The sequence below is a fragment of the Saimiri boliviensis genome, chromosome 19 (genome assembly GCF_048565385.1).
Source record: "Saimiri boliviensis isolate mSaiBol1 chromosome 19, mSaiBol1.pri, whole genome shotgun sequence".
NCBI classification, from domain to species: domain Eukaryota; kingdom Metazoa; phylum Chordata; class Mammalia; order Primates; family Cebidae; genus Saimiri; species Saimiri boliviensis.
The window spans coordinates 19,673,044-19,685,123 of NC_133467.1; the positions used below are offsets into that span (position 1 = coordinate 19,673,044).

At 35.7% G+C, this 12,080-nt stretch overlaps 1 protein-coding gene across 9 annotated transcripts in view; it reads right to left on the reverse strand.

The window, feature by feature from the left end:
- RABGAP1L (RAB GTPase activating protein 1 like) overlaps positions 1-12,080 on the reverse strand; it is a 709,048-nt gene that overhangs the window by 508,904 nt on the left and 188,064 nt on the right. For all 9 annotated transcript variants that reach the window (XM_074390018.1, XM_010336102.3, XM_074390015.1 and 6 more), the window contains one exon: positions 1,510-1,660. In XM_074390018.1, the coding sequence (XP_074246119.1) occupies positions 1,510-1,660 (151 nt within the window). The remainder of the gene's footprint in view (positions 1-1,509; positions 1,661-12,080) is intronic.

Genomic DNA, 12,080 nt, shown 5'->3' on the forward strand with positions numbered 1-12,080 from the left:
GCACATGCTACCGTACCAGCTTCTAGGTATTCATATGAATAAATCAGAAAGTGTTGTGTTTATATGCTTTTAACAATCAGTTCCAGATTCTCTGCAACTACTTGTATAAGTTTTAAACATATTTAAAATTTCTGATTCCAGGTTTTTAAGCATGAAGATGTACAAGTTTTTATAGTGATGCATATTTTTCCAATGAAAAAAATCAAAGAGGTGTTTAAATTGCCAAATGTTACAAAATGTCCATCTCTATGAGTTTGTTTCCAAAAGTATTTACTTTGTCATTATCATAATATTAATTAAATTTTTTTAATAACTTGATATGCAGCATCCTGCAATAGCAATCTTTTAAAACCAATCACACATCTTATGAAGATTAAGTTAAAACTAGATTACCTGTAAATCCACTTAATCTAACACATGCAAACTGCAAGAAAACTGTAATACTGCGGAAATTAATATATGAGTACGGACCCCACAATGATTCCTCCAAAGTGTGCATGTTCCATTCTTCCCTGAGGTCACTCCCAAACCACCTGAGACAAGTGGCCACTGGACCCAAGGACTTCATAAAGCCTCAGTAATATGGCACACCAAATATTAGTACAGCTTAGTTTCCTTTGGTGTACTCATTTAAAAAAAATACAAATGGAACTTCAGACATTTTTTTCCCACATACCAATGGATCATCTTGCATATTCCAAAAAAAAAGGTTACAGTTTTATGGTTTTTTTTAAACCTGAATTTAGCAGTGACTAATTATATTAGGCACTTGGAAAGTACTTATGGAAGGGAGAGGCAAAAAGGAAAGAAAACAGTAGATAAAAAGTTACAATTTCATATAGTCCTGAGGAACAAAAGCTTGGTTATAAAAATGTTATTTATGAAAAGAGTTTTTTTTAAAATAAAAAAAATTTACCATTATTTAAAAATGAAGTATTTAGAGTAGATTAAGCAATTAGGTGGTGAGACCTAGGGTGGCGAGTCTAGGGTCAAGGCCAACGCTTGCCTTTACTTACGTTCTAAAACCAGGTATTTAGAGATAAGCAAAGGAATTTACAGTAGAACCAAGGGCCACTGACATAAAAAGGGCAAGTACCCACATCATCTAAATGTAAGGTGACGTAAGTACATTACAATTTTAAATTTCATTTTAATTTTATTGTAAATTATACTAGAGTAACTATGTATGATTATAACTATATAAATCTCATACAATTAAGGATAATTGAAAAGTTAGAAAACACCTGAAATATAAATATACTCCAATTTGGCAAATCGCTATTATAAAATCAGTTGAATGACAAAAATGAAAGCCAAGGTATACAGTGTTCATAGATGACTAAGTGCACTGTTTACCACAAGTGTTCAGAACAAAAGGCAGAAGCACTGACTTCACAACCTCAATAGATTCATGAAGAAGCTCAAAGCATTTATGACTTATGAGAGCTATGAAAACTGAATTTAGTTCATAGGTCATCCAACGAAAATAATATTAAAAGAACTTCCTACCTTTGTGATAAGAATTCGGTATTTATCCAGCATTGCCTGGCTGTCGTGACAGCCCGCCAGTAACTGCCATACCTCCGCTCTCAATGCTTCAGGGACGCCACTCTTCACCAGAGTAGATAGCCCTTTCGGCCGTGCACCAAGGTTATTGTGCCTGAAAAGACAAGAAAATAATCCATTCACACTGCCTTTACAACTCCTGAACTGCTGTTGCTATGAAAAGTATATTAGTTTATATAAAAGTATAAGCCTGGGTCAAGAGAAAAATGTTTGGGGACAGGGCATTAAACAGTAGTACTACTTAAGCTCAATTATATCTTCAACTTTTCTTCTCATCTTCTTTATTGGTGAGCCAGGTAATTCTACCTCCAGGAAAAGTTTTTTCTTCCTCTCACTTACTTTTAAAAATCATCCTATGAACTTATTCATAATAATTAATGTGTCAGTTATATAATTCAAGGCAACATTTCAAGGCATAAAAAGAACGACGTGAATTCCCTGAAATGAATGTACAGCAAGTTGGACAGTGATGTGTGGCAGGGAATGGGTTCAGGAAACGATGCTGAAATGGATCATAGGCCTGTCACACCTTAACTGTATCCCCTTCTCTGAGGCCAAGCTGAGCTAGGCCAAGTGCCAAAACCAGGCTCCACAGTATAGGAGGCATAAGGCATATATATTATACTCAAGTTTTACGTGGCACCACATCCTGGCTCAAAGGTCCTCCAGGAAGCCCTATCTACTGATGATCTAACTTGGAATTCTTTGTTCCAGCATAAACTTAGATATCAATGAACTTCCAAGTTAAAATGACCTAAGACAGGTTTTCCAGTAAGAAGAGTTCATTATTGTTTATGTGTCTGAATTTGTCTCTCAACAGTAAGTGCTCCTAAAGGAAGGACGTAGCCCTTTCCTACAATCACCAGAACCTACAAAATTCCACCTTGCGGGGGGAGCAACATATACTCTCAGGCTTTACCACATCCCAAGGGTATGCAGCATCAGAACAAAGGCAAAGATCTCTCCTCCTAAAATCAATTATCACAACATAGTAAACATGCTGCTATGTCCAAGTGACCAAGAAACCAAATTGCTTATTTCAACATAGTGAATGTAATTTCATTTATCATCTTTTTCCTGGTGCCTAGCTTGAACCTGGAACTATATTCTATGCCTTTTTGCTCAGACTTGGCTTTATTTGCTGCTCGCTTTTTATCTCTTAGAGCTCACTCTGGTGCAACCACTGGGATTCCAAATCTTGACAACGTACTCTGGTTTGATCTAACATCCCAGGCTCTGGTTTCAAGTTTTGAGCCTCAAAAGTCATAGAATCCACATGTCTATTTTCTAAAAGTGGCCTCCCACCGACTTGACTAGATGATACACACTCTTCCACCTCTAGCTCAGACCCCAGTATTGGCATACCTTCCTCTGCAAATATATTCCTTGCTTTCCCCATACTGTCATAATCAGGCTACCTCAGACAAAACTGTAACTTCCACAATTGAAACAAGTTCAGGTAAACTCATCCCATTAAACCATCAGATTTAATGGTTTATGTTAGACTTTTCTAACTAAACTGTTGTATTGTTGGGTTAGAGAAACTAAGCTGATAATACTGAGGGGCTTGAAGCAAAAATAAATTAGAAAAAGGTAGAGCTTACATGATTAAACATGCTACCATACCTTAAAATAACAGTTATTCTGCAAAGTGACAAAAGCAAGTTTCGAATTAGTAAATAGGTGTTAGCTTAAATACACATACATACCTACTATTTTGAAAACTGCTTTTAGACATGCATGGAAAAATAATATAGAAGAACATACTTCAAAATATCTGTGTAATAGAATTAAGAGAGAAAGTAGCCCTTTTGTTTACCTATGCCGCTGAAATATTTATAATGATTTAAAATTCTTTTGTAATCATAAAACATAAAAAGTCATTTCAATTCTTTAAATTTCTCCCATAGCTTTAAATTAAAACATAATTTTAATTAATTTGGAAAAACATCATAGATAATTATGTTTCACAAAATATGTAATGTGGAGGAAAAGTATTAATTATTCTTGAGAAGACTTCCACCTGAATAAACTACTTAACAAGAATATTATGCCACAAGAGAGCCAGGATCAGTTATGAAGGAATCTTTTTGTAATTTAATGTTTGGCTCGGATTATACTTTTGAAAAGGAAAAATATATGGCTTAAGGGTAGCTAAGTTTCTGTACTTTTAGTGTAGAAAACTGGGTTAATTAAAAGCAATGAAGAGCAAAGCTCATTTCCTCTGAAATTAAATGCAAAATACTATGAATTATGAGTCCCATAATTTATAATATCATGTAAAGGAAATCCAAAGTATGTAAATATAGTATATGTTACATGTTATGTAGAGATCAGCAAGTCATCACTGTGACTCCACAGCTATTAAAACTCCAATGAATTAAATTAATTAAAACTCCTTGTAAAAGAATCCTTTCTTGGCTGGGCACAGTGGCTCATGTCCATAACCCCAGGACTTTGGGAGGCCGAAGCAGGCAGATTGTTTGAGCCCAGGAGTTCAGACCAGTTCCAGACTGGGCGACATGGCAAAACCCCATCTCTACAAAAAAACAAAATACAAAAAACTTAGCCAGACATGGTGGCACATGCCTGTAATTCCAGCTACTTGGGAGGCTGAAGTGGGAGAATCACCTGAGCCAGTCCCGGACCTAAATGTGCTAAGATCACACAAGCCTGGGAGTCTGAGTAAGACCCTGTCTCAAAATTTAAAAATTAAAAACATTTTTTAAAATCCCTTTTTCAATGCCATGTGTAATTCTCCATCATACTCTTACCCTGTGCAACAAATTTCAAGAGTTGTTATAGAAGCACGATCTCTGTTTCCTCCCCTCCAACTCCTTTCTCAATTCAGTTCAACATGGTTTCTGCATCTCTCCTTGAAAAGTTTTCACTTAAAATGATCTATGACCTCCCTCCGGCCCCACTGGATTCAAGACATATTTTCAGTCCTTTCACTGTTGACCACTCTGTTTTCCTTGGCTTCAGTGACAAAGTACTACCTCTTTATCCACCTTCACTAACTCCATTGTTGATTGCTTCTCCTCTATTAACCTCTTAAGTGCTTCGAGTCCTCTCTTTCTACTCTTGCCCTTAGTGATCTCTTTCATTTTCTTGTCTGTATGCATTATCACCTATAAACATGTATCCTGAGTTTCAGAAGCTCAAAGGCACGTCAAAATCAAAATGTCCAAGTCTGAACTCAGTTTCTTCTCCCTAAACCTGGTTATTTTCCAGGGTATTCCACCTCAGAGGCTCTTACACAATCCATCCAAACTGGAAACCTAGAGGTATTTTTGCCCCATCATCTATTACTAATCCAAGTCTAATATATCTTATTTTCTCAACCTCTACAAAGTTCATGCATTTCTATCTCAACTGCAACCAACTTTATCCTCCCTAGACCTCTATAACAGCCTCCTAACATTTACTGGTCCTTCCACAATGTATTTCCAATATTATAGGCAGGATGAAAATAACAAGCAGTTTGATGAAATATTCGGTTGCCTCAAACTGTTTTGTATGATTTAACTAATATTTTAAAGTTTGAATACCTCTTTCTACACACACATACACACATATATATACACACTCCTTAAGATTAATAGTCAACAATTCCCAGTGAATACTTTACCATAATACAACCCAACTCAATTGACATTCAGTTTCTAGCTTATCCTCAGCCACTTATTCAGCCAGGCATAACAAAAATATCTTTCCTCCTCTCTTATAAACTGAGGCACTATTTATCTTTAGAGACTGACATTTAAAAAGAACTGGGTCACTCATAACACTGCTTGATTAACAGCCTTGTTTTACTGATTATCCCAAGTAACAGCAGAGCAATCACATTACATACAGCACCCTATCACTTGAGAGGTACTAATAAATATTAAGCCAAATGCTGCTAGCATATATCTATGACCAGAGAGGATCCAAATAAATAAAAAATAAATTTATAAAAATAATCATTGCTTTCAATATTTAAGATTAAAATGTAACTACACATTGCCATTGCTTTGATACACTGACTGCAGCTATCAGGAACTTGAAAATAGGCAACTAGTTCTAATACACGCTGAACTCTACCCTAGAAACAAGATGGATACCTAATACAATTATTTTTAAAGTCACACACAAACCAATTATGTATTAATCATACAGTAATTGGCTAGGTTTTAATGGACTAATAGAAACTCCACAAGGGTAAGAATATTTGTCTTCTTTACTTATATATCTTAAATACCTAGAACAGTGCCCAGCATATAAAAGGTATTAAATACATTTTTGATAAAGGAATGAATATAATTACGAAATAAAATGAGTATGTCAATTACTAAAGCTAAACAAAAAAGAATTCTTTTTTAGAAGCAAACATTCTCATTGAATTTAATAGGATAAAAAAATGTCATGGACTCATCTAGTAGACTTTCTTTGCTTTCAAAGAGGATTTTCCTGAAATGACTTAGGCATGTAAGAACTCTACTTTTAAAGGTGTCTACTGGAAGATAAAATTTCAAAGGGGAAGTGCTATTTCTAACAAAAACAGCAGAAAAAGCAAGAGATGAGGGGGATAAAAGTCATTGAATGTGACCAGTGAAATGTCACCAATGGAATTGGAGCAATTTTGATCGAGGGGAGGCAGAAGTAGGTGGCTACTAGATATGAGAATATGACAGCAGCATCAAGACCCATTTGAAAAAGTTGTCTCCAGAAAACAAAAGAACTACAACTGAAGTTAAAAGATGAGGTAGCACCAAGAAAGGCTGGAGATTTCTCCAGCCCACAATAATGAGCACTAGATACAGAGAAGTTATATATTATACCTACATTAAGAAATGTTTCAAAAAAAAAAGATAAAGGTCATTATGAAGATGAAAAGCATACTGGTTCAAATACATTTTCCCACTCTGATAAGTAATGAATAGCCACAAAAATATAATTAAAATGCCTATTAAATATGTATCAATTTTCTCATATTCAATAAACAGAATGACTGATTTGAAGGTGATTTTACCTGATGTAATAATCCAATACCCAATTTTTTCCTCTGATGTTCACTGAGTTTTTTTTGGTTAGAAAATCTTCCTGCATAATATTCTTCCTGATAAAAGTTGACTTACGACTAAGGAGTCACAGTGAGCATTACCTTTTTTTTTTTTTTTTTGGTCTTTAAACTTTTTCAAGTTTTCCACCTATTTCAAACCCTGAAGCAGTTATCCAGATATTATTCTACCTTATTCCTTAAATCTTTTAAATAACTAGTAGTTAAATCATCACCACTACCATTCTGAACATATTCAACATATAAAAGAAATCTTGCTAACACTTAGTTTTGTTTTTACAAGTTCTCTCATCACAAATGTTTTTTTTTTCCTCTCTCTCTCTCTCTCTCTCTCTCTCTCAACCTTTATTTCTTTAGCCCACTTGCTTTTTTCATGAGGTTATTTCTTCAATATACCTTTAACTCCAATTTGTTATAAAGATCTCCATTACTGAACTTTATATACTGTCTGCTTTTAGTTTTATTTTCTATATTATTTTTATTTTTTCTAATTATTTCAAATTAGTATTTAAATATTTTTCTTTTACATCTTTCGGATAGCACATTTAATTATGTGAATTCTGACTTTGTTCATGTTTTGCTTTTTTAATAGAATGATCTAGCTGTTTAAGTTCAAAATATTTCCAAATACATTTAAAATTTCATTGAGAATACACACTGTCTCAACACTTTAAAAAATATTTCCCCAGGCCGGGTACGGTGGCTCATGCCTGTAATCCCAGCACTTTGGGAGGCTGAGGCGAATGGTTAACAAAGTTAAGAGATGAAGACCATCCTGGCCAATATGAAGAAACCCCGTCTCTACCAAAAACACAAAAATCAGCTGGGCCTGGTGGTGTGTGCCTGCAATACCAGTTACTCAGGAGGCTGAGGCAAGAGAATCACTTGAACCCAGGAGGCGGATGTTGTAGTGAGCCGAGATTGTACCACTGCACTCCAGCCTAGCAACAGAGTGAGACTGTGTCTCAAAAAAATATGTTTATATATTTCCCCAAAGCACAAAGCGCAGGGCTCCATGTGACAGGTGGTTTACCTACATAAATCACCAAAATGTCTTTATGTAAATGCCTACATATTATTCCTGAGACTTAGGAAGTTTCTAAATCAAATGTTTCAAAAAGAAATTCTGAGCACAATTAAAAAATTTTGACAATCCTTGTATAAAAGACAGTTTATACTTCTGTAGTTTGCGCAAATGTTAACTTTTTCATATCATGACATAATTTTAATGATCCAAATAAAAAAATTTGAATTGTAAAAGGGCCAACAAATTTTCTAAAGGTCTAAGAATCAATTATCTTAGTTTTTTTAAAAACAGTTCCCTCAGACTTCTAAATAATTTCTTAAAGTCCATTAATAAGGTTATTAGAAATATTTTATTTCTGAAAACAATGTATGCTGAATTTCAGCTGAGAAACTATGTCAATTCTACCTCAAAAGTCTTTTTCCATTTGGAGCCTCCTCTCCATATATAGGGTCTGTGAGTTTGCTACAGATATTATCAACCCATGCAATTACCTCCCAATTAGTTTCTCTGTTAATCAGTGTTCTTCGTACTCCAATATTACCTTCCAAAACAAAACAAAACAAAAAACCAATGGGAATCTCAGCTTAAAGAAATTTATTGAATATTGTCTTTATGTTGATAATTATTGAAGTTGGGCAGTGGGCATATGAGGCTTCACTGTATTATTTTACTTCAATGCACACTCAAAAATTTCCATTAGGTTTACAATGCTTATAGAAGAATTCATTCATTACATCAAAATTTTGTGTTTAAAGGTCTACATGCCTCTATAACATGGTAAACCTTGACGGCAGAAACTATCTCTCACTCATCCTTAAATCAGCCCTGTCCATTAAAGTCCCTAAGAAACAGTAGATGATTAAAATTTAAAAGTTGAATGAATGAATGTACTTATCATTTTACAGGAAAAAAATGGGAAAGAAATTTGAAACAGCCTCAGTGTTTGTTACATTATAATCTCTTATGAGTATGCATTCCCACCCACACTGATTATAAACCTCAAAGGTAGAAACTATGTTGTTTTCTATGTATCTCTAAGAGCCTAAGATGATGCCTCATAAATTTATATTGAAGCAAGTGATAAATCTTGCATTTTAGAAATTGAGTGGAGATCTCTATTTGGTTGTTTATTTAGTCATCAAAATATTTTGTTTTCTTACCCACCATACTGCATTCTCATTCTCTTTAAACTCATGATTAGAAGCTTCAAGTACTACCTGGGTATCAATTTTCCTAGTTTATTCACTCACTCACTGGAACTCCCACATGTTCTTATAAAAATGAATCTAGCAACCTATGTATATTTAGGTAGGTAATGGCAGCCTGCCCACCTGGTTAAAAACATTCTGGCTCTAATGGCCGGGTGCAGTGGATCACACCTGTAATCACAGCACTTTGGGAGGACAAGGCTGGTGGATCACCTGAGGTCAGGAGTTGGAGACTAGCCTGGCCAACATGGCAAAACCCTGTCTCTACTAAAAGTACAAAAATCAGCAGGGCATGGTGGCACGTGCCTATAATTCCAGCCACCTGGGAAGCTGAGGCAGGAAAATTACTTGAACCCAGGAGGCAGAGGTTGCAGTGAGCCAGGGTCACCACTGTACTCCAGCCTGGGCAACAAGAGTGAAACTCCATCTCAAACAAACAAACAAACAATCAAACAAAAAGTTCTGACTCTAAAGCCAGAGTGTCTCGATTCAAACAGTGGCTCTGTCATTTACTAGCTATATGATCATGGCAAATTACTTATCAGATGTGAGACATTGAGCAAGTTACTTACTTGCTGCCATTATGTTTCATGTATTTTTATACTAGCTACCCAACATAGCTATGCCTCAGTTTTCTCATCTCTAAAATGAAGATAATAATAGTACCTACCTCCAAGAGCTGCTGCAATGATTAAGTTCACTAACACATGGAGAGTGCTTAGAATAGAACCTGGCACATAGTAAGTACACTTAGGTGTCAGTTATTACCTTTGTAGTCACACCTCACCTTTCCTTCTATTACAATGAGCTATCTCTACCCTAAATTCAACCCCTCCACCAGTCAATATATACATCTTCTCTTGTCTATTTATCAGCTTCTCCTAAAATTATGTTCTCTCCCTCTGACACTAGCAGATTTTCTCTACAACATCCTTTCCAACAACATACAAACATGTTATATTGCCCATTTTAATAAAAAACTTTCAGCCCACATCCACTTACTAACGTGTCCTCATTTCCTGTCATCTCTTTATAGCAAAATTATTTTTAAGAGCTATCTTTGCCGGGCGCGGTGGCTCAAGCCTATAATCCCAGCACTTTGGGAGGCTGAGGCGGGTGGATCACGAGGTCAAGAGATCGAGACCATCCTGGTCAACATGGTGAAACCCTGTCTCTACTAAAAATACAAAAAACTAGCTGGGCATGGTGGCGCGTGCCTGTAATCCCAGCTACTCAGGAGGCTGAGGCAGGAGAATTGCCTGAACCCAGGAGGCGGAGGTTGCGGTGAGCCGAGATCGCGCCATTGCACTCCAGCCTGGGTAACAAGAGCGAAACTCTGTCCCAAAAAAAAAAAAAGAGCTATCTTTAGCTGCTGATTTCCAATCCAACTGGGCTTTCATTCCTGCCTCTCCATTAAAACTGCTCTTAAGATCACCAGTGACACCTAAATTGGTGAACCCAATGGAAATCTAGGATTCATGGGACTTCACCTATCAGTACTTGATTACTGTCTCCTTCTTGATAGACTCAGTTAACTTGATTTCTGTCTTGATTCTTCTCCTACCTCACTGGTTGTGCTTTCTTGGGCTCCTCTGCATGATCCTGCTCGTATTTCCAACTCTCAAACACTGGAGTGGTCCAGGGTGCAGTCTTTGGATGACGTGTTTATCTAAACTCATTCCCTAAGTAATCTCGCCCATTTCACTCTAACCACTTTAAAAACTATCTATATATTTCCAACTCCCAAACACTGGAGTGGTCCAGGGTGCAGTCTTTGGATGATGTGTTTATCTAAACTCACTCCCTAAGTAATCTCGCCCATTTCACTCTAACCACTTTAAAAACTATCTATATACTAATGACTCCCAAGCTCATATTTCCTTCCCTATCTTTCCCTTAAACTCAGCGTTATATGTAACATATAATTGACTAATGGACATAGTCACTTGGATGTCTAAAATGCATCTCAACATCTCCAAAATCTTGGTTTTATCCTCCAAATCTCTCTTCTTCTCCTATATTTGGGTAAACAGCAAGTCTTCTAGTAGCTCAAGCCAAAAACTGACATCAGTGGTCAGTTATTTATTTTTCTCAGGCCACACAGAAAACAAGCAAATACTATCAGCTGTCTCTTAAAATATATTCAGAATTTGATTGGATGTCACCTTCTTCTACCAGCCTGGTGCAACATATCATTATCTTTCCCCTGGATTATTTACAATAGCATTCTAACTATTCTGCCTACTTCCATCTTTGTCCCCTTAAAATTCATTTTTCATTCGGCAATCAGAATGATATCTTTAAAATGTTTAAATCAAAATATCTCACCATGACATGATCAAGACACAAATTAGTCAAGTAACAGTCCCAGGATTCAAGATGAAGCCAGATATAAGACAAATGAATCTATGTATAATCTAACAGAATATTACAACTTAGATTTATTAAAAATTATGGAAGACAAAAATAATTAACTACCAAATACAGATATACAAAATGTTCATAAAATTGGACAGAAATCTGTAATGGTCAGAGATATTTCAATCAAAAATTCAGTCAATAAATACGAACTGAGTACCTACTATACTCTAGGCACTGCAGATGTCTCTAAAACAACAGTGACTTTAAGGAGGTCACATGCATTTAACGCAACTTTGCAGGGTAAGAAGAGAAAAGTTAGTTAAGACAGAGCCCTATAATAAATACTACAAAATAAAGACAGAAAAATGAGTATGAAGGTATAATGAAAGAACTGTTCTGACAAGAGAAAAGAACACACTTCAAATAGCCATCTATGTATAAGACATACATTTCATTTTTTTTCCTTTTCTTTTTTTGATTTAGTGATACTATTTTGGCTTCAATAACTACTAGCAGTCAAGACTCTGGACTTCCCATTTATTTAAAGCACAAGTTAAACAGAGTAAAACTCATGATTTTAGTATACAATTCTGTGAGTTTTGACAAATGCATATAGATGTGTGACCACCACCATAACCAAGATATAGGATACTTCCATCATTCCCACCACACCCAAATCCCCTGGACCCTCTTGTAGTCAATATCACCAGTCCTTGACAACTACCGACATGCTTCCTATTATGACAGTTTTGGCTTTTCTAGAATTCACACAAATAGAATAACATAGTATTAAGTCACTTGACTTTGGCTATGTCACTTAACATGATGCAATTGAGATCCATCAGTTGTGATGTCT